A 27,101-nucleotide genomic window follows, 5' to 3' on the forward strand; every position below is an offset into this window, starting at 1 on the left:
AAAGTACATGATTATTTCACTCACTTCTCTCTCCGCACACACACATACACAATTTCCAGCTTCGGTTTCTGGTGGTGGAGTGGCAGCTAGCCTGAGGCTTGATGTGCCTCCATGCAGGCCGCTTTCAGGGTGCAGTTTCTGCAGAGTTCGGCAGGAGGAGCCATTGAGTAACTCGCTCTGAGCCGTGGCCTTTACCAGGGAGTTAAAAATCGTGAACCTGACAGCTGCTAACGTGGGGAGCAGAGGCACCTCTGCCCTGGCTGCAGTTCCCTGGGACCCCTTGAGGTGGGGGTTGGGGGACAACCTAGACCTCACAAAGGAGAATGTGCTCGAATGGTGTGGGAGGGCCTTGCAGGCCGGTCAGGAGTCTGGGTTGTGTCCTGCTTGGTCATCTCTCATCATGAGGCTATGTGTCACTTAACTTTTCCTTTTTTCTTTTTAGAGATTTATTTTATTTTTATTGGAAAGCCATATATACAGAGAGGAAGATCTTCCATCAATTAACTTTTCTGAGATTCAGTTTTCCTGTTGATGACACAGTGACAGTATTGACAATAGGGTTTTGTATATAGGGCCCGGCTATATAACCCGTCTGCTCCACTTCCCATCCAGCTTCCTGCCTGTGGCCTGGGAAAGCAGTAGGAAATGGCCCAAAGCCTTGGGACCCTGCGCTTGCGTAGGAGAGCTGGGGGAACTCTCCTGGCAAGGCAAAGACTTTAACCACTAGGCTACTGCACCAGGCCTGAGATTCTTTTTTTTTTTTTTTTTTTTTTTTATTATTTTTTATTGGAAAGGCGGATATACAGAGAGGAGAGACAGAGAGGAAGATCTTCCATCCGATGATTCACTCCCCAAGTGAGCCGCAACGGGCCGATACTATGCCGATCCGAAGCCAGGAGCCTCTTCCGGGTCTCCCACGCGGGTGCAGGGTCCCAAAGCTTTGGGCCATCCTCAACTGCTTTCCCAGGCCACAGGCAGGGAGCTGGAAGGGAAGCGGGGCTGCCGGGATTAGAACCGGCGCCCATATGGGATCCCGGGCGTGCAAGGCGAGGACTTAACCACTTGCGCCACCGCGCCGGGCCCTGAGATTCTTTTTTTAAAGATTTATTTATCTATTCATTTGTTTGCTCATTGTGACATAGGAATCATAATATTTTGACTTCCCAACAGCAGTTCTGCTATACCAGTGAAATAATGGATAGGGGAATATTTGTACAAGGCAAAGGTTCACAGACCCATGGCAGGGCAAAGTGATTAGGCCTCTGCTTGTGTTGCCTGCATTGCGTATGAGCACAGGTTCATATCCAGGCTGCTCCACTTCCAATTCCAGCTTTCGGCCCGAGAAAATAATGGAGATTACCCAACTCCTTGTACCCCTGCACCCACGTGGGAGACCTGGAGGAGGCTACTGGCTCCTGGCTTCAGATCAACCTAGTTCCAGTTGTTGCAGCCATTTGGGGCTTCAACCAGGATATAGAAGACCTCTCTCTGTAAATGTGTCTTTCAAATAAAACTAAACTAAATCTTACAAAAAATAATAAGGCTTAAGCCTCAATCTGATAGAAGGGTAGAAGGGCCTGTAGGATTATTTTGATGCCAATGACTTCCCAAGGCTCCCATCTTCTACTTCAAGTTTGACATTAATATTGCTGACAGGAGAAGGGGAGGGAGGGGGACACGGGGGACCTGGGGACTCTATGTCCCCATAATTAAACATGTCGGGACTGAAGCCCTGCCAGCGGCCGCATCTGGTTGCAATTAGCAGAGGGGACAGAAGTGATTAGTCACCTTTATTGAGCAGGCCAGGCAGGAACCCTGGGCTTCTCCCGGGACAGAGCCTTCTAGCCCAGCTCAGCACCATCTTTCCCTGCTCTCACCCCGTGCCTGGGAGTCCCACCATTCTCAAACAAGAGCACCTACCTTACTGGCCAGGCTTTGGCTTAGAGTGAAGTGCCCTGGTCCTTCCTCCCCATCTCATCCCCGGGTATGTTGCTGGGGGCCAAGGCCTTTAAAGAAAGGTCTGAATTTTTTTGAATTTCACCTGTGTGTTAACACATAGGTGCTAAATGTCCCCTCATCACAAGGCTATTGTGAAGATAAGGTAGATGAACAAGCCATTGAAAACAAAGCCAGAGTCCTGTTATGAATAGTCAGCAGACGCTAGCTGGAGCAATCAGGTTTTGGAATTAAAAAACAAACAAACAGCAACAACAACAACAACAAAAAACCTGCAAGGCTAGGACTGTCATGATGTCTGCTGAGAATTTCAGGCAAGGTGAAATAATCTCTCAACACAAGGGGTGTGCATAGCAGAACCAGGATTCTAAGCCAGGCCTGTTTGTTCCCTGAGCGCTCTCTTGATCAAGCCAGGTATTGGGACATCTTGCTTATTTGACTCACTCACCCCTCCATGTAGCCACTTGTTGGAACTTACCAAATGCCTAAGAAATGGCAAGACGGAATGCTTCCCTTTAAGGAAATCAATGCCCGGCAGGGAAGGCAGGACATGTCCGCAAGTTACTCTTAAAGGAGAGAATGACAGCCTTTGTACAAAAGGGCCAGTTACAGATTCATTCATTTGTACAACACATACTGAAATTTGCTATGTGCTGGGCCCCACGCCAAGCACTGGGAATAATTGAAATATAAATATGGTACCGTCTAGTCATAATCAAATGGGAATGACACATAAATAAATTATTGTAGCTATAAGGAATTAAGTTATGATCAAAATATGAGAAGCATACACAGAGTTGAAGAAATGACCAGTGTTGGGGATGGGGGTGGGAGTAGCAGGGCTGGAAAAGCTTGGACTCACTAGCGTAGAAGGAACACAGAGCCCTCAGAGCATGCCCCACATTGGGGACCCTGGGATGGTAGGGAGGGTGGTTGTGGCTTCTCCCTTTGTCTCTCCCCTTACCCCAGATACAGAAAGGAAAAAAGAGAATGTAGCCCACTTTCCTGTAGCTCTTGACTCAGAGCCCTAATCAATTATGTTTGGAAGGAGTATGCATTTTTTCTGAGGCATACAGGAAGGCTGCATGGAGGAGGCAGCACATAAATTTGTACTTACTTAGTGGGTAGGTAGAGGCAGGGGTGAACCCAGGGATCCTGGAGGTTGAGAAGTCAAGCACAAAGTTGGAGGGAGGGTGGGGACAGTGAGGGGGACACAGCTGGTAGGGTAAAGGAGGGAATGTCACTGAGGACTGGATGGGAAGACATAAGCCCACAGAGAAGCCAAGCCACTGGAAGGATGGTAATGAATCCTGTCCATCCATCAAATGCCAGAAAGATTGCCTTTGAGGTAAGGTGGGAAGCTCTATTGTCACTTTTTTTCTAAGATTTAAAAATGTTTAGGCTTGGCATGGTAGCCTAGTGGCTAAAGTCATTGCCTTGCATGCACCAGGACCCATATGGGCACTGGTTCATGTCCCAGCTATTCTATTTCCCATCCAGCTCCCTGCTTGTGACCTGGGAAAGCAGTTGAGGATGGCCCAAAACCTTGGGACCCTGCACCCAAGATGGGAGACCCAGAAGAAGCTCCTGACTCCTGGCTTCAGATTGACTCAGCTCAGGCTGTTGTGTTACTTGGGGAGTGAACCAGAAGACAGAAGGTCTTTGTCTCTCCTCTCTCTGTAAATCTGACCTTCCAATAAAAATAAATAAATCTAAAAAAAGTTTAAAAAATTTTTATTGGAAAGGTTGATCTATCGAGAAAAAGGAAGACAGAGAAAGAAAGATCTTCCATTCACTGGTTTTCTCCTCAAATGGTCACAAAGGCCAGAGTTAGCTGACCTGAAGCCAGCAGTCAGGACTTCTTCCAGGTCTTCTCTGTGGATACAGGGCCCAAGCCTGTGGGCTGTCCCCCGCTGCTTTTCTAGTCCACAAGCAGGGGGCTGAATGGGAAGCAGAGCAGCAGGTACACGGATCAGTGCGCACATGGGCTACTGGGACTGCAAGGTGGAAGAATAACTTGTGAGCCATTGTGCTGGTCCCTAAAGTGTCTTTTCTGACCTCAGAACCTCAGATGAAGCTTAGAATGATCACAGTGTGCTCCTGTGATTTGCAGATCAGCAAGGTCACCACCATGAGAGGACTGGGTGCTTGACCGCCCCTGCCGACACGAACTCTGCTGGGAAACCCATCCACTGACCTCAGAGTGACCACAGATCTCTACTGGGTGACTCAGAGACCCTGGGATTAAAAAGGATGCAACATGACTACTGCTTCCCTACTACCGTCTCTCTTGCAGAGTGGCTAGTGCTGTTGTAGTGAAGTGGGCAAGAGGAAGTGTCCAGCTCTGCCTAGGGATCAAGGAAGGCCGCCTGTAGGAAACCCACAGGACCCCTCAAGATGAGGAGGTCTTCATTCATTGTGGGAATAGGAGAACATTCTAGGTGAAGGGGACAAATGTTCCCCACCCCCATCCTAAGGTGCGGTGACCATGGCCCCTAAAGGGATAGGCTCCTGAACGAAGTGGACTGTTTATGAGCTTCGAGAACAGCATTGTGCAGAAACCTGCTTTTCCAGTCTCCTGCAGGGGCCGCTGCAGCCCCAGCCTCAGAGAACTCCAAGGCTGTCTTGCCTGGGTGGGGGACACCAGGAGCTGCCTCCTTCCAAGCAGTGGGTGCCAGGGTAGGCAGTGCTCCCAACCCCCAAGAAATCACCTAAAGCTCTGTCAATGGCACCCGGAGGGCAGCACCAAGAAACTTTTCTATCTCTGGGTCATCAAAAGTTTATTCAAACAAAAGAAACTGCAAGTAAATACTGCCATCTGTACTACCCCCAACACACACACACACACACACACACACACACAGAACAAATCAGGCTCCAGACAACACGCAGGGGTTGAAAGTGCCTTGGAAGCATGGCAAGGACTTAAATGAAAACCCACCCTCCTCTTGCTTCTGGAGTTTAAGATCTCAGCGCTCCTTCCCCAGCATCACTCCATCCCCAGGCAGGTGGGGTGGGCTGCTCCGTGGAGTGCAGATGAAGACCTCTGAGTCTGCCTGGCACACGGGGAGCCCCCTAAGCCATGGGTCCTGCTGTGGGGCTCTGTGCCAAGAGACCCCAGGAGCCAGGGCCTCCAGAAGGGCAGCCGGGATTTTTTCACATAAATATATTGCACTTAAATGAGTTCAGACAGCATGACATCAGAGAGTAATTAAATTGGTTTGGGTTGGAATTCCGTTTCCAATTCCTGAGTTCAGGTTTGTAAAAGATTTTTCTGAGCACCTGCAGGTCTGTGCGTGTGTGTATGTGTGTGTGTGTAAGTATTTTCACTGGAAAGGATTCAAAACCAAGGCGGGGGGGGGGGGGGAACTGGAGCACACAGGCAGCATTACGCCATTCTTCCTTCTTGGAAAAATCCCTCAGTCTTATACAAGCCTCCTTCAAGCCCTCCGTCAGTTGTGCAGGAGCAAGGGGGCGGTCGGCGTTCTCCTTTCAAGAACGAGTTATTTTCAGCCGCTGACTGGAGACGGTGCACGTCTGGATACGAGAGCATTTCCACTATGGGACTGGATACAAACACACGCCCGGCAGACTTCAGGAGTCTCGCACTGAGGACTGAGCCTGCTCTGCTGCCGCTACTGCTTCTGCCGCTGCCTCTCAAAGTCCACTCCTTTCATGGTTTTTCCTGCCAAGCCAGAGGCTCCTGCGCTCCTGCTGCCCTTCTCGGTGTCATCCAGCGGCTGACCAGAGGATGAGACTCCCCACACTCCTCACTCTCTTGCTTTGGCAACTGGCTTGGCTGGACCTGGAATTCATCTGTACTGTGTTGGGTGCCCCTGGTTTGGGCCAGAGACCCCCGGGGGCCAGGCCAGCGCTGACCAAAGCAGAGGCCAAGGAGAAGCCCAACTTGGCCCGGAACATCTTCAGGCCGGGGGGTCTAGCTACCAATGCCAGGGCAAAGGGTGGCAGCGGGCAGACAGGAGACCTGACCCAGCCCAAGAAGGATGAACCCAAAAAGCTGCCCCCCAGATTGGGTAGCCCTGAGTCCAAGCCAGGACACCCTCCCCAGACCAGGCAGACTGCAGCACGGACTGTGACCCCAAAAGGACAGCTTCCTGGGGGGAAAGCGCCCCCAAAGGCAATATCTGTCCCCAGCTCATTCCTGCTGAAGAAAACCAGGGAACCCGGGTCCCCTCGAGAGCCCAAGGAGCCGTTCCGTCCGCCCCCCATCACGCCCCACGAGTACATGCTCTCGCTGTACAGGACATTGTCCGATGCTGACAGAAAGGGCGGCAACAGCAGCGTGAAGTTGGAGGCTGGCCTCGCCAACACCATCACCAGCTTCATTGACAAAGGGCAAGGTGAGGGAGTGGGATGGCAGGGGCATGACTCCAAGGGAGGGGCGTCCGCATGCAGAGTGGGGGTGTGGGGGTGTACTGGGGCAGGAGGGTTCATGCACCTGGCCTGGGATGGATACCTGGAGCTTCTCTCTCACACATACACAGCAGGTGTTGGACTGCTGGCCTGTCAGCGCTGGAAGGCACCTGGGAATCACCAGAGCCACTTCCTGCAAGGTGCAGAGGGGAGCACCAAGACCTGCCAGCTGGGGGCAGATGGGAGACCAGAGTCCTGGCTAGAGCAGAACATGCTCAGCGCCTGTGCCGGCTGACTGGACTTCCCAGACTCCTGGAGTTTGTAGATGTTACCATTTGGTAGGCAGAGAGCTCTAATGGGTTATGCCCAAGCTGAGGCAGAGAGCACAGGATTGATGATAAATAGGTAAGGCATCTTGGAGTCACAGAAGGGTGTTGAGAGTTGTGAGGAAGCTGCAGATCTGGGGTCTAACTTGTAAGGGGGACCCTGAGAAAGAGTCCCTTCTAAATCCTGGGGGCTCCGTAGAAAATGTGTGCTCCCCTCATCACTCCCTCCTTCAAGAGCAACCTCCTGTTGCTCTTAAAGCTCCTTCCTCTGAACTCAGCAAGTGCCTTCCCCACTCACAACCTCAGTTTCTCCACAGTGTGCGAAGGCACATGAGCCGTTGACCACTAAGGTCGCCCTGCCGCTCCTGCAGGATGGGGGAGGGGACAGAGATGGGGAGAGGTTCCTCATTAGAGCTGGCCTTTAGGGCAAGGAGGGGGTGGGGGTTGGGTGAGAGGTTGAGGGTTGGGGAGGGCGGTGGTGAGGCACAGAGGCAGCAGGTCTGGTTGAGTGGGGGAGGTGGGCTGGCTGCCTGCCCAGCCAGAGAAAGCTGTGACCCCTTGGGGAATCATAAAATCAGTTCTTGTGCCCCCTAGCACTAACAGAGCTTGGGGAGGGGGAGATGGGGGGGTTAAAGGCCTAATTAGTCACCTTGTGGAGCAATATATGCATGCTCCTCCATGGCAGACTGGTATTTAAGAAGGAGGGGATGCTGATTCAGAGATCCTGTTAGCTTCTCACAGACAGCTAACACTGATACACACGTGGAGACTCACACACACACGTACTCACCCACCTTGTATGCACATGAATCTGACGTTGACATTTACCCACTCACTTTCAGGCCCCATGAAACACACATTATACCATGTCATTCACACACCCAGGGTGCTTCTGCAAGTTCTTCAAGATGGAATTGAAAGATAGGTTTATTTTGGTGCAAACATTTTGAAATCCATCCATACTCAGCTATGATCTTTCATAATCACCATAAGCCCAATCACACCCAAACACACGCACAAATGTCACACACTCATATACACAGCAGCACACAACACACCCACAACACGGTCGTTCAACCACAGAACCAGGGCAGCTGGACCAACGAGTGATATGACCCTTGTCGAGTCACTCCTGTTTCCAAGTGTCTCCTCTACAGCATGAGCACACTCAGGTCTCCTTGAAGAGAATGTGGAAGCAGCACAGGCTGAGGATAAAAAGCTGCAGGCTAGAGTTCCAACCCTTGTTTTTTTCCTAGCTGTTTTTTCAAGCAAGGCACCTAACTTCTCTGAGCTACAGGTTCTTTCCCTGTGGAAAAGCTAAGGTAATTTTTATGTCTGTTCCATTAGTGTAAGTGAGATATCCTATTGGATGATGGATATGGCAACGAGAGAGAGAGAGAGAGAGAGGTGCAGAAGATAGCCCATAAGGCTGAGGAATGTCTGATGTATGTAGATCATTGACAAAAGCCCCCCAAATCACCCAAGGTAACCCCAGCCAATATCTGCATATACCCCATAGTTGCCCATAGGACTCTCCCTCATTCTGAAAAAGGTTCTCCCACGCTTTGGGGCTTGGCTTCTGTCAGAGTAGGCAAGAGGTTAAGGAAAGCTCTCTCGGTCACCTCAAGGTGATGGGCTCCCTGGTGAGGCTGTCAGCAGTGACTGTTGGGTGTTCTCTCTAGATGACCGAGGGCCTGTGGTCAGGAAGCAGAGGTACATCTTTGATATTAGCGCCCTGGAGAAGGATGGGCTGCTAGGGGCTGAACTACGGATCCTGCGGAAGAAGCCCTTGGACACAGCCAAGCCATTGGCCCCCAGCAATGGGCGGGCTGCCCAGCTGAAGTTGTCCAGCTGCCCCAGCGGCCGGCAGCCGGCAGCCTTGCTGGATGTGCGCTCCGTGCCAGGCCTGGACGGCTCTGGCTGGGAGGTGTTCGACATCTGGAAGCTCTTCCGAAACTTTAAGAACTCGGCCCAGCTGTGTCTAGAGTTGGAGGCCTGGGAACGGGGCCGGGCCGTGGACCTCTGTGGCCTGGGCTTCGATCGGACTGCTCGGCAGGTTCATGAGAAGGCTCTGTTCCTAGTGTTCGGCCGTACCAAGAAGCGAGACCTGTTCTTTAATGAGATCAAAGCCCGCTCTGGCCAGGACGATAAGACCGTGTATGAGTACTTGTTCAGCCAACGCAGGAAACGGCGCGCCCCCTTGGCCACTCGCCAGGGCAAGAGACCCAGCAAGAACCTCAAGGCCCGCTGCAGTCGGAAAGCACTGCATGTCAACTTCAAAGACATGGGCTGGGACGATTGGATCATTGCGCCCCTTGAGTACGAGGCCTTTCATTGCGAGGGGCTGTGCGAGTTCCCCTTGCGCTCCCACCTGGAACCCACAAACCACGCGGTCATCCAGACCCTGATGAACTCCATGGACCCTGAGTCCACACCACCCACCTGCTGTGTGCCCACGCGGCTCAGTCCCATTAGCATCCTCTTCATTGACTCTGCCAACAATGTGGTATACAAACAGTACGAGGACATGGTCGTGGAGTCCTGTGGCTGCAGGTAGCACCTCAAACCTCTGTCTTCCTGGGGGTTGATCCCAGGAACCCCTTTTTGCACACCTGGCATCACAGAGGGATTAGGAGGCTACAGCTGGGAGCATCTGCATAGCCTACCACCGGATGGATTCCAAGAGCCTGGCTCACTCGCTGTGTGCACCTGGGGCTAAAAATCTCTGTCCCCGAGTTCCCCTCTGAGCATTTCTGCCCTTTCATGGCTCTGACTGGCAGATTACAAATGGGACTGAGGTCCTGGAGCCAGTGTTTTCTAAAGAGACTCATCCTCTCCCTCCTGCCCCATCCTCCTGTTCTCTCCTTACCTAGGCCGCCTGGGCTTCTGGACTCCCTCCAAGGAGGACTAGGCACCTCTGGAGACAGCCACAGGTGCCACCTCCTGATTGAATCACCTTGGTGCTTGGTGACAGATGAGATGCTAACTGCTCAGGGGTGGGAGAGAGGGGCAGAGGGTTTGGGAAGGGGTGAAGAGTGTGTGGCTGTTAGACTGTTAGATTAAAATGTACATTTATGAGATAAAAAGTGAAATGGTGCCTGGTACTGTGATACATTTCTTGTTTACTACAGGGGACCCATGACCCCCTCAAAGAATTTTTGACCCAGAGACAGGCTTGGGGTGGCCTAGAATCTAAATTTGATTTCCAGGGCCCAGGCCCCACCCCCACTCCTGGAAACCAAAGCAGAATGGGGAGGAGAGTGCTGTGGGCCTGGCTGGACGAGGCGGGGCCTCACCTCTAACCCCATTTCTATTCCTTCCAAGGCCCCAATGGTCTGTTCTCCACCAGCTCAACTGGGGCCTGGTAATAGAATCATATATATATGATATACACATTTTTTTCAATATTCCTTAGGCAAGTTTACTGTGGCTGAAACATATCCCTAAGCAGGAGGGATGCTGGGAACTTCATTTGCTGTAAAATCATTCATTCACACCAGCATCTGCCCTGCCCTTCCCCCAGCCCCCACAGGATTAACTGGGCACCATTTCAAGGCCTGTCCTGGGGACTTGGAGCGGTTAAGCTTCTCTTCCTCCCCTCTACCCCCACAGCACCTCCCTATGCCACTGACCATGACCTTGTCTGTGACTTGGTACCCTCGCGCTGAGGACCCACAGGGCTCAACCAGACACTGACTGGGACCCTCCACCTTATATGTTACTCTTTGTGTAAACAGACACGTTAGATAAATCACCTCCACACTGATCTCAGATGGACCAATGCCAGGCACATCCTGACAACATCTCCTGTTTGGGGGATTGGCACAGAGTAAATGCTGGCTCCCTCCCCCTCAGCTTGAGTCTCTGGGGAGGCATGAGATATGAACTCTTGGAAGGAAACCCAGCCCTTTGGTGGGGAAATTTTAGGCACTGGGTCCTCATGCTGAGGGCTCAGGTTCATGTTCTACCTGGCTGAAGAGAAAGAGCCATGGGAAGTCCAACCCTTGGTTCCCTCCCAGGGAGCTTCAACATTTTCCCCTCCCCTCTCCAGCTGGGTCTTTGATTCCCAAAGGGCTCCTAGCCAAAGCTGTTGAGACAGCAGATTCCAGGTCAGCAATGGGTACATCTTGTGTCTCTTCCCTCTAGGCCTGAATCTTGAGTTGTCAGGATCTGCAGCAGGAGCCCAGGGTAGGAGACAAGGCTACCCTGGAGCTAACTCCTGGGTTGGGAGGCTATTACCTGTTCTACAGGGGCCAGACGGAACCTGGAGCGGCGCCTTCCCTGGCCAGGCTTCGTTGTGTTTGGCTAGTGGTGGGCCTGGGCGCTCTGGGAGTAAACAACAGAGCTGCCATGGCTGACAGAGTCCTGGTGAGTCCGGAAGGGAGGTACTGGGGAAGCCAGCGCGCGCGCGTGCGTGTGTGTGTGTGTGTGTGTGTGCGCGCGCGCGCTAGGGGGTGGTTCTGGGGAGACAGGGAAAGCAGTGTGGAAGCTGTGGGGAGGCCAGGAAGCCAGCAGCAGTGTGCCAGGGATGAAGGGGCCACAGGTGGTACTGGCTCTCACAAGTATTCATTTCCTGGGCTGCATGGCCCTGGGTTCTTGGAAAGTTCTGGCAGTACTGGAGTTTCTCCAGCTTCTGCATCAGAAGCTTCATGTCCTCAGTGTTAAAGCACTTTTCTTGCCATAGGCCTGGGCTTTGGAATAAATTTTGTCTCTGGCTTGACCCTCTGGGAACTTCCTCCCCTCTCCCCCTCCCGACTTGCCCAGAACTTTCTTTCACAAAAGAGTCATTCACTCTGTGCACCTTTCCCTTCCTACCCCCGCCCCACCTTGCCTACGTGGATTCTGGGTATGCCATCATGCCAAGGTACTTGGGAACAGCCTTTCCTAACCGTCACATTCTGTTCTGCTTCCCCCTGAGAAAACCTCCCTACAGCTCCCACCTCCTGTCCCAATCATGATAAGCAGCTAACCTGTTTGCTATCTTCCCACCAAAACATCGTACTCTCCCATCCACAGTCGTGAGCCCTGGCAGGTTCAAAACACTGTCCAGATCTGGGTTGGCACTCTGATGTAATGGATGAGGCTGCAGGTTCCAGCCCTGGTAATTCTACTTCCCATCCAGCACCCTGCTGATGCATCTGGGAAAGCAGTTGAGGACGGTCCAAAAACGTAGGGACCCTGCACCCACGTGGGAGACCTGGGAGAAGCTCCTGGCTCCAGGCTTTGGATAGACTCAGTTCCAGCCATTGCAGCTACTTGGGGAGTGAACCAGCAGACACAATAGCTTTCTCTCTCTCTCTCTCTCTCTCCTTTTTCTTTATAATAATTGCCTGTTTAATAAGAAATAAATCAATCTTAAAAAAAAAAAGGAAATTCCTATCACTGAGAGACTTTGAGCACTTTGGTTTCATTTGTAAAACAAAAACCAAAGAAACAAGTAAAAATACATGGTTGTAAATAATGTGTGAATTTTGAGGGACTCATTGAGAAGATACAAGAGGGACTCAGTACAACAGCCAGCCCGGAGAGGACATTCGGCAAGGTGGGTGGGAGCATTTGTGTGTCTTAAATCGACTTATGGTTTGAAGACAGCTTGTCTCCTCTGAAACTCATAGGAGAGTTTAACTCCCATTGTGAAGTTTTTTTTTTTTTTTTTCCCCTTCCATTCTGAAGTTTTATGAAGAGGGTAAAAGGGCCAGCTACATGGCATAGTGAGTTAAGCTACCTTCTGCAAACCTGCCATTCCATGTGAGTGACCATTCCAGTCCTCTGCCTGCTCCACTTTGGATCCAGCTCTCTGTTAACATGCTTGGAAAGGCAGCACAGGATGGGTCAACTGCTGGGCCTCTGTACTTGGGCTCCTGGCTTTGGCCTGGCCTAATTCTAATGATCTAGGGGAGTGAACCAGTTGAAGAAAAAGCTCTGTATTTCTGTCCCTTTCTTGGTAACTGCACCTTTCAAACAAATAAGTTAAAAAAAAAATTAAAAGAGTGGAAACTTAAGTCAACTCTAGAAATTAGGGGTTAGGCCTTTTGGAGGTGATTAGCACTAGACAAGGTCATGACCCCACAAGTGAATACTGGTGGTCTAACAAGAAGAAGGGGAGGGCCCAACATGATGGCCCAGCTGGCCAAATCCTCATCTTGCAAGTGCTACGATCCCATATGGGCGCTGGTTCAAGTCCTAGTTGCTCCACTTCTTGTCCAGCTCCCTGCTTATGGCCTGGGAAAGTGTAGAGGATGACCTAAAGCTTTGGAACTCTGTATCCGCATGGGAGACTTGGAAGAAGCTGCTGGCTCCTGGCTTTGGATTGACTCAGCTCCAGCCATTGTGGCCATTTGGGGAATAAACCAGCAGATGAAAGATCTTTCTTTCTGTTTCTCCTTCTTTCTGTAAATCTTATCTTCCTTTCCAATAAAAATAACATTTTTTTTTTAAAGAAGAAGGGGAGAGATCCGAGGACACTTATGTGAACATACTCTTGGCTCCCCAACTTTCCTGTGCAGTGCCCTGTCCTGTCTCAGGATGCTGGCTAGCAAGAAGCCTTGCACCAGATGTGGCCCCTCAATTTTGCACTTCCAGAACAGTGAGCCAAAATAAATCCCTTCTCTTTAAAATATACCCAAACCATGGTGTGGTGTTTTTAACAACAGGAAATAGATTAAAACCAGGCTTCTTCAAAGAACTCAGGGGGAAAATGAAAAGATACATTTATTGTGGTGCACCACGATTTTGAAATCCAGGCTGAGCTTTTCAGAATGTACACTTTTCATGAACTCGGTGAAGACGCCTCACTCACAGGTATGGATTCCTCTACTCCTCCATTTTTTTGGTGTTAAAATAAACCTTTGAAAAAAAAATAAACCTTTGAGTTTTTACCTTTCATGAACTTTTCTAGTGCCCTTATATTCCTCCCTTCCCAGTTTTACAGGCAAAAAAGCTGATACCCAGCGGGAGAGCAACAGAGGGGTCTCCTGCAGGTCTCAGTGGTCTTTGCACCTGTCTTACTGCTCATTTGGCCTCTGACACCCTTGACCCTAACCAGACAAGCAACTGAGTCACTCCACTCGGTTGTGGTTCCCTAATCCATCTTTCTTTTTGCTTTTTCTTTGCTTTCTCGCTCTTTCTCTCTCTCTCCCTCCGTTCCTTTCTTTAAGATGTATTGTTGAAAAGTCAGATTAGATATATATAGAGAAGGATAGATAGAAAGATCTTCTGTTGGCTGGTTCACTCCCCAGGTGGCTGCAATAGCTGGAGATGAACTGATCTGAACTAGGCACCTTCGTGATGGTCTCCCATGTGGGTGCAGGGTCCCAAGGCTTTGAGCTGTTCTCTACTGCTTTCCCAAGCCAGAAGGAGCTGGAAGAGCTGGAAGGAAAGTGGAGTGGCTGGAACACGAACTGGCAACCATATGGGATCCCAGCACTTGCAAGGTGAGAATTCAACCACTGAGTCATTGTGCGGGGTCTTATCTTTCAAATAAAACAATACATAGAAATGAAAATAAGCCTAATTAAAATAGTAAGTTAGAAAAGGACTACACGCATTAAAATTATGGCTTTTCCAAGGGAACAAGCATATATGCATATGAAGGTATTACAAAAAGACCTGGAAGAAAATTTAACTTTAGAGAGAGGAGAATGGAATGGGATTTGGAATGATGGTAAAGGGCCCAGCGTATTGGCCTAGTGTCTGAAGTCCTCGCCTTGAACACACCAGGATCCCATATGGGTGCCATTTCTAATCCCGGCAGCTCTACTTCCCATCCAGCTCCCTGCTTGTGGCCTGGGAAAACAGTCGAGGACGGCCCAATGCTTTGGGACCTGGCACCCATGTGGGAGACCTAGAGGAAGTTTCTGGCTCCTGGTTTCGGATTGGCGCAGCACCAGACGTTGCGGTCACTTGGGGAGTGAATCATTGGATGAAAGGTCTTCATCTCTGTCTCTTCTCCTCTCTCTATATCTGACTTTGTAATAAAAATAAAATAAATCTTAAAAAAAGAAATGATGGTAAAAAAAGATTTCAGCTTTATGTGAACTGTCTTTTTTTTTTTAATTATTTGTATTGAAAAAGCAGATTTATAGAGAGAAGATATTCTATCTACTGGTTCATTCCCTAAATGGCTGTAATTAGCCAGGACTGAGCCAAATTGAAACCAGGAGGCAGAAGCTTCAACGAGAGCTCCCAACTGGGCTAGGAACATCCAAGTACTTGACTTCAAGCTTTTTTTTTTTTTAATATTTATTTATTTTTATTGCAAAGTCAGATATACAGAGGGGGAGGAGAGACAGAGAGAAAGACCTTCTGTCCAATGGTTCACTCCCCAAGAGGGCCACAACGGCTGGAGCTGAGCCAATCCGAAGCCAGGAGCCAGGAGTCTCCTTCGGGTCTCTCATGCAGGTGCAGGGTCCCAAAGTTTTTGGGCCGTCCTCCACTGCATTCTCAAGCTACAGGCAGGGAGCTGGCTGGGAAGCGGGGATGCCCGGCTTAGAATTGGCATGTAAATGAGATCCCGGTGCTTTCAAGGCGAGGACTTCAGTCACTAGGCTATCGCGCCGAGCCCAGGCTCCTTTTAAATATTGGCATTTCTGAGGGTCCTGTTCTTTTCAACTCATTAAAAAAAAGGGGTGTATGTGTGTGTCCGCTTGACATCCAGTTAGGAGCAGGGGTTAGGATGAGGACTTGTCGGGGACAGAGGCTGGCAAAGGTGAGGGATAAGGAGGGAGAGTGGACCAGCCCAGAGGGTGGGGTCAAGGAGGAAGGCGCCAGAGAATGCCCTTGGGTCACTGTGACGCCGGACACCGGGAGGGACACAGCCTGGGACACCTGCGCGTGCGCGCGACAGCCTCCGTGCGCCTGCGCCGCGGGCGAGAGACCCGTGTAGGAAAGGGGCGGTGGCGGCGGGGACTCCGGAAGCCCGCCTTTCACCCGGAAATGGTTGCTGAGGAACATGGCGTTGCTGGTGCGAGTCCTTGTGAGTGAAAGAGTGATTTTCTAGGGTCGCCCGCCGGGTTCCCGGGTTGGAGTCGGAGCGGACAGGACGGCGGCGGGGAGAGCACCTGAAGGATGTGCGAAAGGGGAGCCTGGGCGGTAGCTGGGTTGCGTGGCCGCTTTTCTGAGGGGAAACTGAGGCAGCTGTTCTGCTCTCGGCGGTCTGACAGTGGCTGCCCCTTCTTTCGAGGATGGGGTCGGTGACCCGGGATCCGGATGGGATGGTGCTTGCCCGTCTTCTGCCTCAGGGAGCAGGGCACGTGCGTTTCTCACGGGGTTATGTCTGTCGCCCACGCGCGCAGCGTGACCTTGGGCAAGTTTGTGTGCAAGCCTCCAACTCTGAAAGACCCGGAGGGCGTTTGTCTTCCGCGGACCCGTAGAGTCTGAGTCCCAGTGGGTCTGCCGCAGACATTTTAAGCCAGGTTTTAAATGTGCATTTGGACTGTATGATGGAAGCTGCACAAGACCCAGTGACCACAGAGCAATGGGAAAATCTGTAGTGTTTCCAAATCTGTCAAAAACTGGATCAGGGACATTGTTTTTCTGAGCAGGTACAGTCTGCTCCTTGACACTTGTGCTTTTGTGCCACCCCCCCCCTTTTTTTTTTAACGGTTTATTTATTTTACTTGAAAAATCAGACCTTCCATCTGGTAGTTCATGCCCCAGATGGCCACAGTGGCTGGAGCTGAGCGTACCTGAAGACAGGTCTCCCATGAGGTTGCAGGGGCTCAAGAACTTGGACCATCCTCCACTGCTTTGTGAGGCCATAAGCAAGGAACTGGATGGGAAGTGGAACTGGCTCTTAATAGGGGATGCTGGCACTTGCAGGTGGAGGATTAGTCTGTGAAGTCACCATACTGGTTCCCTTCCTGGGAATTTTTTTTTTTTTTAAGATTTATTTGTTTTTATTGGAAAGTCAGACATACATAGAGGAGGAAAGACAGGAAGATCTTCCATCTGCTGATTCACACCCCCCAAGTGGCCGCAACAGTCTTGAGCTGAGTCAATACAAAGCCAAGAGCCAGGAACTTCTGGGTCTCTGATGCAGGGCCATCCTCGACTGCTTTACCAGGCCACAAGCAGAGAGCTGAACAGGAAACAGGGCGTCTGGGAAATGAACCTGTGCCCATATGGGATGCTGGTGCCCATATGGGATCCCGGCACATTCAAGGCAAGGCCTTTAACTAGTAGGCTACCGTGCCGGGCGGGCCCCCTACCAAAAGTTTAAAATGTTTTATAGCTCTGGATTTATGCCATTTATAGCATCCCTTGGACTACCAAAAAGTAGTATTAAAACATTCGTGCTAATCTTAGTTCTTCTTGGTTTTTTCTTGTCAGCCAGTTTTCTCCCAAGCCCAGTTGTGGAGAGCCACTGATGGGCTTGGCAAGGAGGCGAAAATGAATCCTTTGCTATTGTTTTGTGACTCCAGCAGAGCAGTTGGACATTTGGTGAAACCACACATGGCTGTGTTGTCAGTGGTGTCATGAACTGTCCTGGGCTCATTTTTTCTTTTTTTAATTTTCCTTAGGAATCACAGAAATTGCCAAAAGCCACTCTTGTACTTCTAAAAATAAATTGTGATAAAATACTTAATAGCACAAACATAGCTTTTTAATCAATTTTAAAGAAAGATTTATTTGTAAGAGTGGCAGAGTGTGAGAGGAACAGACAGGGAGAAAGGCATCTGTCTTTCATTTCCTGGTTTCCTCACTTTGGCAGAGGGCTCGATCTGAAATGGAGCTGCCAAGACTCAGGCGTGGCATGCCGTTGACACAGCTGCAGCTTAAGCTGTTCTGTCGCTGTAACTTTTTGTTTTGCACATGTAGTTTATCGTATGTTCCCACTGTTGAGAACCGCCTTTTGTCCCACATCTGAAATTCTGTGCCTGTTAAGCAGTAACTCCTGTTATTCTCCTTAGCTCCTGGCAGCCATCATCCTACAGTCTGTCCCCATGAGTTTACCTGACGCCCCAGGTACAATCTTGTAGGTGATTCTGTTTGTAGGGTGCCTCTGACAAGGGGAGTGAGGCAGTATTTGACTGTCTGTGAGTTGCATGTATCATGTAGCAAGGTTTATCTATGTTTCATGTGTCAGATCTTTTTTTCATGCTACGTAATATGCTCTTTTCTGGGTTGGTTACCTGTTTTTCTCTTTATGGACACCTGGATGAATACTTGCTTTTTTTTTCTTCTTCTTTTCCTAAAGGTTTATTTATGTCTCTGTAAGAAAGAGGGAGGTATGGAGAGAGTTAATACTCTCTTCCATCCGATGGTTCATTCTCCAGCTGGCCACCGAGGCTGGAGCTGAGCTAGCTGAGTCCAGGATCCTGAAGCTCTGTCTGTCTCCACTGGGGCGTCGGGCTCAGACACTTAGACCAGCTTTTGTTGTTTCCCCAGCACATGAGCATCAGTAGAGCAGCTGAGGCTTGAATTGGCTGCTTAATTTGCCATGCCACCACACTGGCCCCTCCTTCTATCTTGATTGTAGCCAGTCAGACTGCAGTAAAGGTGGGGTACAGACGATCTGCTTCAGGCTCTGCTTTCACTTCTTTGGAGTATATATACAGATGTGAAATTCCTAGATTGTATGGTAATTTTGTAAAACTTTGAGGCACTGCCATACTATTTTTCACAGCAGCTAAAACTTGTGGATTGCTACCACCAGTGCAGAAGAGTTCCAATTTCCTTCTTTCTTTCTTTCTTTTTCTCTTCTCTTCTCTTCTCTTCTCTTCTCTTCTCTTCTCTTCTCTTCTCTTCTCTTCTCTTCTCTTCTCTTTCCCTTCTTTCTTTCTAGATTTATTTATTTATTTGTTATTGGAAAGGCAGATTTACAGAGAGAAGGAGATACAGAGAGAAAGATCATCCATTTGCTGGTTCACTCCCCAAGTGGCCACAGTGGCCGGAACTGAGCCAATATGAAGCTAGGAGCCAGGAGATTCCTCCAGATCTTCCTTGCAGGTGCAGGGTGCTAGGGCTTTAGATGGGAAGTGGAGCAGCCAGGTACGCTCAGGTGGGATCTCAAGGGGAGAATTTAGCCACTGAGCCATTGTACCAGGCCTAGCTTTGGGGTTTAATGGCTTGTTGAGTTTGAGGAGCCAAATCTTACCCAAATTAAGCAATATGTGATCTATTTTTTGTGTATGAAAGACGTACCCCTTGGCTTTGCTTGATTTGTTAATCACTTTCCCTAATGGAAACCTGACTCCTCACATTTCATTTTTTTGCTGACTTGCTCAAAACCTTTCTGAACAAAGTGGGAGGAAGCAACATATTTGGCTATGGTTGAGCATTTTCTGCATCCCGTATGGGCGCCGGTTCTAATCCCGGCAGCTTCACTTCCCATTCAGCTCCCTGCTTGTGGCCTGGGAAAACAGTTGAGGACGGCCCAATGCTTTGGGACCCTGCACTCATGTGGGAGACCCGGAAGAGGTTCCTGGTTCCTGGCTCTGGATCGGCGCAGCACCTACCGTTTCACTAACTTGGGGAGTGATTCATCAGATGCAAGATCTTCCTCTCTATCTCTCCTCCTCTCTATATCTGACTTTGTAATAAAAATAAATAAATCTTAAAAAAAAAACTTTTATTAAAACCTGTGCATTGGGCCTAGCGCGGTGGCCTAGCAGTTAAAGTACTCCTTGAATTCACCAGAATCCCATATAGGCACCAGTTCTAATCCCAGCAGCCCTGCTTCCCATGCAGCTCCCTGCTTGTGGCCCGGGAAAGCAGTCGAGGACGGCCCAAAGCCTTGGGACCCTACACCCGCCTGGGGTACCTGGAGGAAGTTCCTGGCTCCTGGCTTCGGATCAGCTCTGCACCGGCTGTTGCGGTCACTTGGGGAGTGAATCATCAGATGGAAGATCTTCCTCTCTGTCTCTTCTCTCTCTGTGTACCTTACTTTGCAATAAAAATAAATAAATCTTAAAAAGAAAACAATAAAACCTGTGCTGTGTTGTTTTTCTGTAACAAAAACAAAAATACAACAGTGTCATCTCCATTTATATAGAATTACAAAAGAGAAGGAGTGACACAGAAAGATCTTCCATCTGCTGTTTCATTCCCTCAGTGACTACAGTGGCTGTAACTAGGTCAGTCTAAAACCAGGAGCCTGCAGCCAGGAGCTTCTTCTGGATCTCCCATGTGGGTGCAGGGTCCAAGCACTTTGGCCATCTTCTTCTGCTTTCCCAGGCCTTTAGCAGGGAGCTGGATCAGAAGTAGAGCACCCCCGATAGGAACTGGTGCCCATATGAGTTTCTGGCACTACAGGTGGAGAATTAATGTGCTACACCAGGGCTGTGACCCCCATCTCTGCATTTCAGTATGTGATTTTTTAAATACTTTATAAGACAGGCAGAACAAGGGGTGGGATATTCATTCTCTGAAAGACCACACAGTTGCAGGACTGGGCCAGGCAGAAGCTGGGAATGAAAAGAAAAGTCAAGAGAAAAAAAAAAAAAAACTTTCATTCCCTGGTCTGCTACGCAAATGCCTTCAACAGCTAGGTTGATCCTGGCCAAAGCTAGAAGCCAGGAGGCAGGAATTCAGTTCAGGTCTCCTACACTGGTGGTGTTAGTTTTCTGTTTGTGTTTCAACAACCTGGCAAGTTCTAACAGGTGGGTATAACCAAGTGTTTGTACCCTCACTTGCTGCCTGTCAGGGTATGATGAGGAGGAAGATGGTATTGGGAGTGGAGCCAGGACTCGAACCCATGCGCTTTGGTAGATATCAAATGCAGGCTTCCCGAGTGGTGGTTTACCTGTTGCGTCAAACTCCTACCAAAAGATGATTCTTGTTTTGACAGTTTGCTGGAGAAAGAAGATCTTACGTAATTCACTAACAGTTGTTCATAAGAGTAATAATGCTTTTGTGTTTATATTTCCAAGTGCTTTTAATAAGTATCCCTGGGATCATGCTGGTGAGGTAGCCTTTATTATTCCCATTTTTGATAAGGAAAACAGAGGCCTCAGGTGTGTAATTGGTTCAGGACCACATAGTTATATAATGGCCAACCTAGTTTTCAAACACCTTTTTGCTCAGTTTCAATTAGGGATTTGTAAAGAATTGTAGGATTGGAGAAGGAATGAGCGAGCTCAGTGCTCGTATTTTCTAATAGAGCCAGAATTATAGAGAGGACTTTTTTTTTTTTTAAGATTTATTTATTTTTATTGCAAAGTCAGATATATACAGAGAGGAGGAGAGACAGACAGAAATATCCTCCGTCCGATGATTCACTCCCTAAGTGATAGCAACTGGTGCTGTGCTGATCTGAAGCCAGGAACCCAAATCCTCTACCGGGTCTCCCACGCGAGTGCAGGATCCCAAGGCTTTGGGCCATCCCTGACCACTTTCCCAGGCCACAAGCAAGAATCTGGATGGGAGCTGGATGGGAAGTGGAGCTGCCAGGATTAGAACCAGTGTGCATATGGGATCCCAGCTGCTAGGCCATGGCACCAGGCCCAAGACTTTAGCTTATATTGGAAAAAACCCGATGAATCTTTCAGAAAATCTTTCAGAGGTTTTCATTGTTTCTACTTGTAATTTCTTCTTGCTTCCTCCCTCCCCCCCCGCTTTTGCCACCTGACATTGAATGATTTTGATAAGCCTATCAGTGTTAGCAAAACAAAATGCTAGTAAATTGTCTCATTTGCAGATCATTCCTGGGGCTGGTGCCGTGGTATAGTGGGTAAAGCCACTTGCCTACAACACCTGCATTCCATATTGGCACTGGGGCTGCTCCACTTCTGATCCAGCTGCCTGCTGATGTTGCTGGGAAAAGCAGTGGATGATGAATGCCTGGGTCCCTGTCACCCATGTGAGAGACCCAGATGAGACTGAACTCCTGTGTTTGGTCTGCCCTGTCCTGGTCTTGACAATCATTTGGGGAATAAACCTGTAGAATGCAGATATTGCTCTGTTCCTCCCTATCTTTCTCTGTAATGCTGGTTTTCAAATAAATCATCTTTAAAAAAGAAAAAGAAGGGCTGGGCACAGTGATTTAATTGCTGAGTACTCACCTTGAAAGTGCTGGGATCTCATGTAGGCACTGGTTCACGTCCTCGCTGCTCCACTTCCCATCCAACTCCCTGCTTGTGGCCTGGGAAAGCAGTAGAAGATGGCCCAAAGCCTTGGGACCCTGCACCCCCGTATGGGAGACCTGGAAGAAGCTGCTGGCTCCTGGATTCAGATGGGCCCAGCTCTGGATGTTGCAGCTATTTGGGGAATTAACCAGTGGATGGAAGAGCTTTATCTCTCTCTCCTTTCCATAAATCTAATCTACCTTTCCAGTAAAAATAAAATCTTTTTTAAAAAAAGCATGTTCCAATAGATCAAACTTCAGTTTATTTATTTATTTTTTACCTTTCTTTTTTTTATTGTTATTAACATTGTATTATATATTCTTAGTAACAATTTTCATTGTAAGTAAGGTATTGTGAGTGGCCTATTGGAATTGGTTAACATTATTTTGGAATGTGAGATACTTAAAGCATTTGAAATTGTAGTACCACCTCACCCCATTTCTGGGTACTCTGGAGGAAATGGAGCTTCTGATTTAGCTCTAAATTGAGCTGAATGGTACTGTGAGGTTACCTATGTTAACTTGTCCTTTAAATATTGAGAAGTAGAGATGTTAGCTTTGTTTTACAGCAGAGGCACCCCAGTATCACAGAGGTATCGCTTGTCAACAATGGAACCAAGAATCAAATTACCTTTCTGATGCTAAGGATGTGGCTCTTTCCACAATATACTATTTTTTAATTGGTTCAAGACTAGGTTGAGTTAGAAAGAGACTTAGAGATTCTGCCTTTATTGTGTATTTTATAAATGAGCATAGATTCTGGGATTGGCCTGTCCTTCCTGGATTCAAATCTTAACCCTGCTATTTATTAACCCTGTGATGTAAGCAAGTTGTTTATCCTATGCATTCTTTAGTTTTATTATCTTTATTTATTTCAAAACATTTATTTATTTCAGAGGCACAGCATCAGAGAGGGAAAGAGAGAGAGAAAGAAAGAGAGAAATCTTCATCTACTAATTCACTCCCCAAAGGCCACAATTGTCCAGAGCTGAGCCAGACCTAAGCCTGGAGCCAGGTACTCCATTCCAGGTGGCAGGGGCTCAAACACTTGGGCCTTCGTTGGCCGCCTTTCAAGGCACATTAACAAGGAGCTGGATTGAAGGGAGAGCAGCCAGGATTTCAACTCATACTCTGATGTGGGATACTGATATTTCAAGAGGTGACATACTTATCTGCTTAAATGGGATAATAGCAATACATCCAGGTTATTGGATGGTGATTGTGAGGTTTAAATGTTGAAGTGAAAAGTCTAGGGCTCTGTGTGGTTGGTTCCTCTGGCAACCAGCTGTACATGCTCCAGGTGTCACTTCATTAATATAAACTCAAGTAAAATTCAAATTCATTAATGACAAGATACTTAAAAAAAAAAATACCACAAAAAAAAAAAATACCTGGGGCCTGGCACGGTGGCCTAGCAGCTAAAGTCCTCGCCTTGAACGCGCCAGGATCCCATATGGGCACCGGTTCTAAACCCAGTGGCCCTGCTTCCCATCCAGCTCCCTGCTTGTTTCCTGGGAAAGCAGTCAAGGACAGCCCAAAGCCTTGGGACACTGGACCCACGTGGGAGACCCAGAAGAAGCTCCTAGCTTTGAATTGGTGTAGCTCTGGCTGTTTTGGCTACTTGCGGAATGAATTAGTGGACAGAAGGTCTTTCTGTCTCTCCTCCTCTCTATGTATCTGACTTTCCAATAAAAATAAAGAAATTAAAAAAAAAGAAAATAGGGAGGAACAAGATTTTACATTAAAAAAAAAAACAAAATACTATCACTCAGAATTTCCAATGTTTTTTAAGAGCCTCTGCCAGGAACCAGAAGTAGAGAACAAATATGTATTTCTTATGTCACAGTGTCATGGTCCACTCTTTGTCATTTGTAAAAGGAGTCAGATACAGATTCCTGACTTTTTTTTTTCCCCCCTGTAGAGGAATCAGACTAGCATCTGCCAGTGGATTCCAGTATGCAGCCAGTTGGTACCTGTGTCTCTCACTCAAAGACAGTGGGGCAGAACTCTGTCTGGCCTTTCCCAGGTAAAGTTTGCCATTTCCTTCTTGGTATGAAAACCTTAGTGTGTATGTGTAAATGTCATGTATTAATAGATTAGCCAACCAAATTGTGTGATGGAAAAAGCTCATGAGACCACTGTGGGTCTCTGATGCAAGCTCGGGCTGGATTCCTGCAGGGTAGTGTCTACGGCACTGCTAAATACGCTAGCAGTGGAACTGTGCCCAGGATACTGCGTTACAGTCTGATGATTTTTACTGTTAGGGAGTTCTTCCAGATATTCAGCTCAGAATTAGACATTTTTCAGCTTTCTTTTCAAATCTACTTTGTGTTACTTTTATTTGGGGTGAGAAATGTTTCTTTTTATGAACATAGCATCTAAAAGCCAATTATTAGAGGCTTTAGTTCAGCATTTACTACATGATTCACTGTAATGTAGTTTACCTTGGACTCTCTGTAAGGAGGTTTTTTCCTTCCTGACTTTTGTTAATCCTACCAATAGTTTAGTAATAAAGGAGGTAAAAATCACCCAGTACTTCATATCTTAAGATATTAATATTTTCATCTTTACTGATTGCTTTCCAGTATTATGTGTGCCAGTTTTTCCACAAGTACTTTAACAAATATCTACAGAATTTTATATTCTGATGCTTCTTTTGTAAGAGCAGAAATTATTCATTAGATTTTATAATTAAGTTTTTAATGGCTACCTATTTCCTTTGTCATGAAAATTATTTCTTTTTCCATTATATGCTTTAAAATTAGCACGTTAAAAACATCTCTTTGAAAACATTATCTGAAGAGTAGAGTGGCAGAGAAATCTTCCATCACTTGGTCCACTTCTCAAATGCCTATATAGCCAGGGTACGGCCATGCCAAAACCAGACACCTGATTCTCAATCTGGATATTCCATATGGGTGGCAGCAACCCAAGTCCTTGGGCCGTCATGTGCCACCTTCTCAAGCACACTAGTGTTTCCTATTCAGAGACAGTGGGGCAGAACTGCAGCCTTTCCTGGGGAAAGTCAAAGTTAAGTTAGCCAAAGCCAGCTTGAATTGGCTCTTTGTTATAGGATGTAAGTATCCCAAGTGGTGGCTTAACCCCCTGAACTATGATGCCCATCCTCTTTTTTACTGCTTTTATTGGGGAGGGGTTGACTTCTCTAGGTATTGTGACAAATCACGAAGTAGTTAACCTTTTGATTGACCTATTATTTCATTTAGCTTGAAGTCTTGAGGTTCAACCCTGTTGCAGCATATAGCAGGATTTCCTTTCATTAGATTGCATAATATTCCATTGTACATGTATATATATTTTCCATTTTTTAAAAAAATCTGTTTGTGTTGCTTCCACCTGTTGATATTGTGAAACAGGATCCATGGCCATTCCACTGCCTGTTTGAACTTCTGCTTTATATTCTTTGAAATTTATGTATTCTTTGAAATGGGATTGCTGGATTATGTGATAGTTCATCAGTGGTTCTTAATTGCAGTTATAGTTACTGTGTTATTTGATGGTGATTTTAAATTACTATCATTCCTGTTTATTGATTGGAATTCTAATGAAGAATTGTCACTTCTCCATTTATTTATTTGATTATTTATGTCAGTATAGGTTCATGAATATCAGTTTTTGTCTATAAGTTATAATCCATTTTCTGTTTATTTTATTTTCATTGCAAAATCAGACATACAGGGTCCCAAGGCTTTGGACCGTGCTGGACTGCTTTCCCAGGCCACAGGGAGGGAGCTGGAGGGGAAGTGGAGCAGTCAGGATTAGAACTGGTGCCCATATGAGATCCTGGCATGTGCAAGGTGAGAACTTTAGCTGTTAGGCTACTGTGCAGGGTTTAGTTGTTCCTGTTCCTGTTTTTAATCACTGGAACTTCCTCCGGTTCCTCTGCTTGACACCATCATTTTTAAACTCCCTCCCACCCCCAAAAATGGGAAGTTGAGAGTCAAAGAGAAAGCTAGCACTCACTGGGTAACTCCTTAACAGCCTGCAGTTGTCCTAGGTCAGCTAGCGCTTAAGGCGGAGCCAGGAGCTCAGTCTAGCTCTCCCACATGGGTGGCAGAAACACAATTACTGGAACGGTCACCAGGGCTTCCTGGTTTGTGTTAGAAGGAAGCTAGAGTGAGACACCAGAACTAGTAATTGAAACCACACCCTCTAATACGGGATACAGTATCCTTTTTTTTTTTTAATGATTTATTTGTTTGAAAGGCAGTGTTAGAGAGAATGCTGCTTTTTATTTTTTATTTCCCAAATGGCCATAGTAGCCAGAGGAGAGTTCAGCTGATCTGCAGCCAGAAGACAGGAGCTTCTTGCAGGGTCTGCCATGTAGATAAAGGATCCCAAGGACTTGAACTACCCTCTGCTGCTTTCCCAGGTCATTAGGCAGGAGCTGGATCAGAAGTGGAGCCAAAGCCATTTCCTAGATCTCCATTCAGGGGTTGCATGTGGATGGCAGGAGTTGTCTTCTGTAGCTTTATTAGTGACCGTATGGAATACTGGTGCTGCTCGTGGAGGCTTAACTATACCAAGGCACTAGTCCCATCCATTTATTTTTGGATTTTCTCATATTTTGGCACCATAATACATTTGAAGTTAATGTTGTATTTTTCCTTTGGTGTAGAGCCCTAGATTCAATCATTTCTCCAAGGAGTTTTTTTTTTTTTTTTTTTTAATCTCTGTCACTCCCCCTCCCCCCTTTTTTTCCTTAAAGATTTATTTAATTGTTTGAAAGAATTACAGAGAAAGAGTTCTCCTGTTGGGTCACTCCCCTAGTGGCTGCAGGGTTGGGGTTGGGTCAGGCCAAAGCCATTTCCTAGATCTCCATTCAAGGGTTGATGTGGATGGCAGGGGTTGTCTTCTGTTGCTTTATCAGGGAGCTGAATCTAATGTGAAGCAGTCAGGACCTGAACTGGCACTGATAGGGGATGCTTATGTTTCGGGTGGCAGCCAAAACCATTCAGCCATAGCACCACCTCCTTGTCTTATTAACAGGGTGTAATATTTAGAAATTAATATCTGGGCTAGCATGGTAGCTTTGCAGGCTGATCATCTTCTTTTTAAAGCATATGGCTACTGGAATAGGCACTTTTTTTTTTTAATAAACATTTAGTTTTATTGGTAAATCAGATATAGAGAGAGGAAGAGATATAGAGAGAAAGATCTGTCCGCTGGTTTGTTTCCCAAGTGGCTGCAACGGCCAGAGCTGAGCCAGTCCAAAGCCAGGAGCCAAGAGCTTGGTCTTTCACATGGGTGAAGGATTCTGAGACTTTGGGATGGCCTTGACAGCTTTCCCAGGCACAAGCAGAGAGCTGGGTGGGAACTGAGGCTGCTGGGGCATGAACCTGGTGCTCATATGGGATCCTGGT

General features: G+C 47.7%; 2 protein-coding genes across 6 annotated transcripts in view; both read left to right on the forward strand.

Annotated features, from left to right (window-relative positions):
- Nucleotides 1–5,707: 5,707 nt before the first annotated feature.
- On the forward strand, nucleotides 5,708–9,213 carry GDF5 (growth differentiation factor 5). The gene is made up of 2 exons (XM_040981572.1): nucleotides 5,708–6,317; nucleotides 8,339–9,213. The coding sequence occupies exons 1-2, from the start codon at nucleotides 5,708–5,710 to the stop codon at nucleotides 9,211–9,213; spliced, it is 1,485 nt and encodes a 494-aa protein (XP_040837506.1).
- Nucleotides 9,214–15,525: 6,312 nt separating this feature from the next.
- LOC121157379 (ubiquinol-cytochrome-c reductase complex assembly factor 1) overlaps nucleotides 15,526–27,101 on the forward strand; it is a 98,857-nt gene continuing 87,281 nt past the window's right edge. For 3 of the 5 annotated variants that reach the window (XM_040981576.1, XM_040981574.1, XM_040981577.1), the window contains exons 1-2: nucleotides 15,564–15,630; nucleotides 23,642–23,746. In XM_040981576.1, coding sequence (XP_040837510.1) covers nucleotides 15,607–15,630; nucleotides 23,642–23,746 — 129 coding nt within the window. In that variant the 5' untranslated portion in view covers nucleotides 15,564–15,606. Of the gene's footprint in view, nucleotides 15,631–23,641; nucleotides 23,752–27,101 lie in introns of all 5 variants that reach the window. The other 2 variants (XM_040981573.1, XM_040981575.1) reach the window with 2 other exon arrangements.

The sequence above is a fragment of the Ochotona curzoniae genome, unplaced genomic scaffold, assembly GCF_017591425.1.
Source record: "Ochotona curzoniae isolate NIBS_2020 unplaced genomic scaffold, NIBS_Ocur_1.0 contig_3520, whole genome shotgun sequence".
NCBI lineage: Eukaryota > Metazoa > Chordata > Mammalia > Lagomorpha > Ochotonidae > Ochotona > Ochotona curzoniae.

What these genes read in the sequence shown, in the direction of transcription:
- GDF5 (XM_040981572.1), top strand. Translation starts at nt 5,708, where the DNA reads ATGAGACTCCCCACACTCCTCACTCTCTTGCTTTGGCAACTGGCTTGG. An exon ending in CTTCATTGACAAAGGGCAAG is followed by an intron (nt 6,318 to 8,338) that starts GTGAGGGAGTGG and finishes TGTTCTCTCTAG; the next exon opens with ATGACCGAGGGCCTGTGGTC.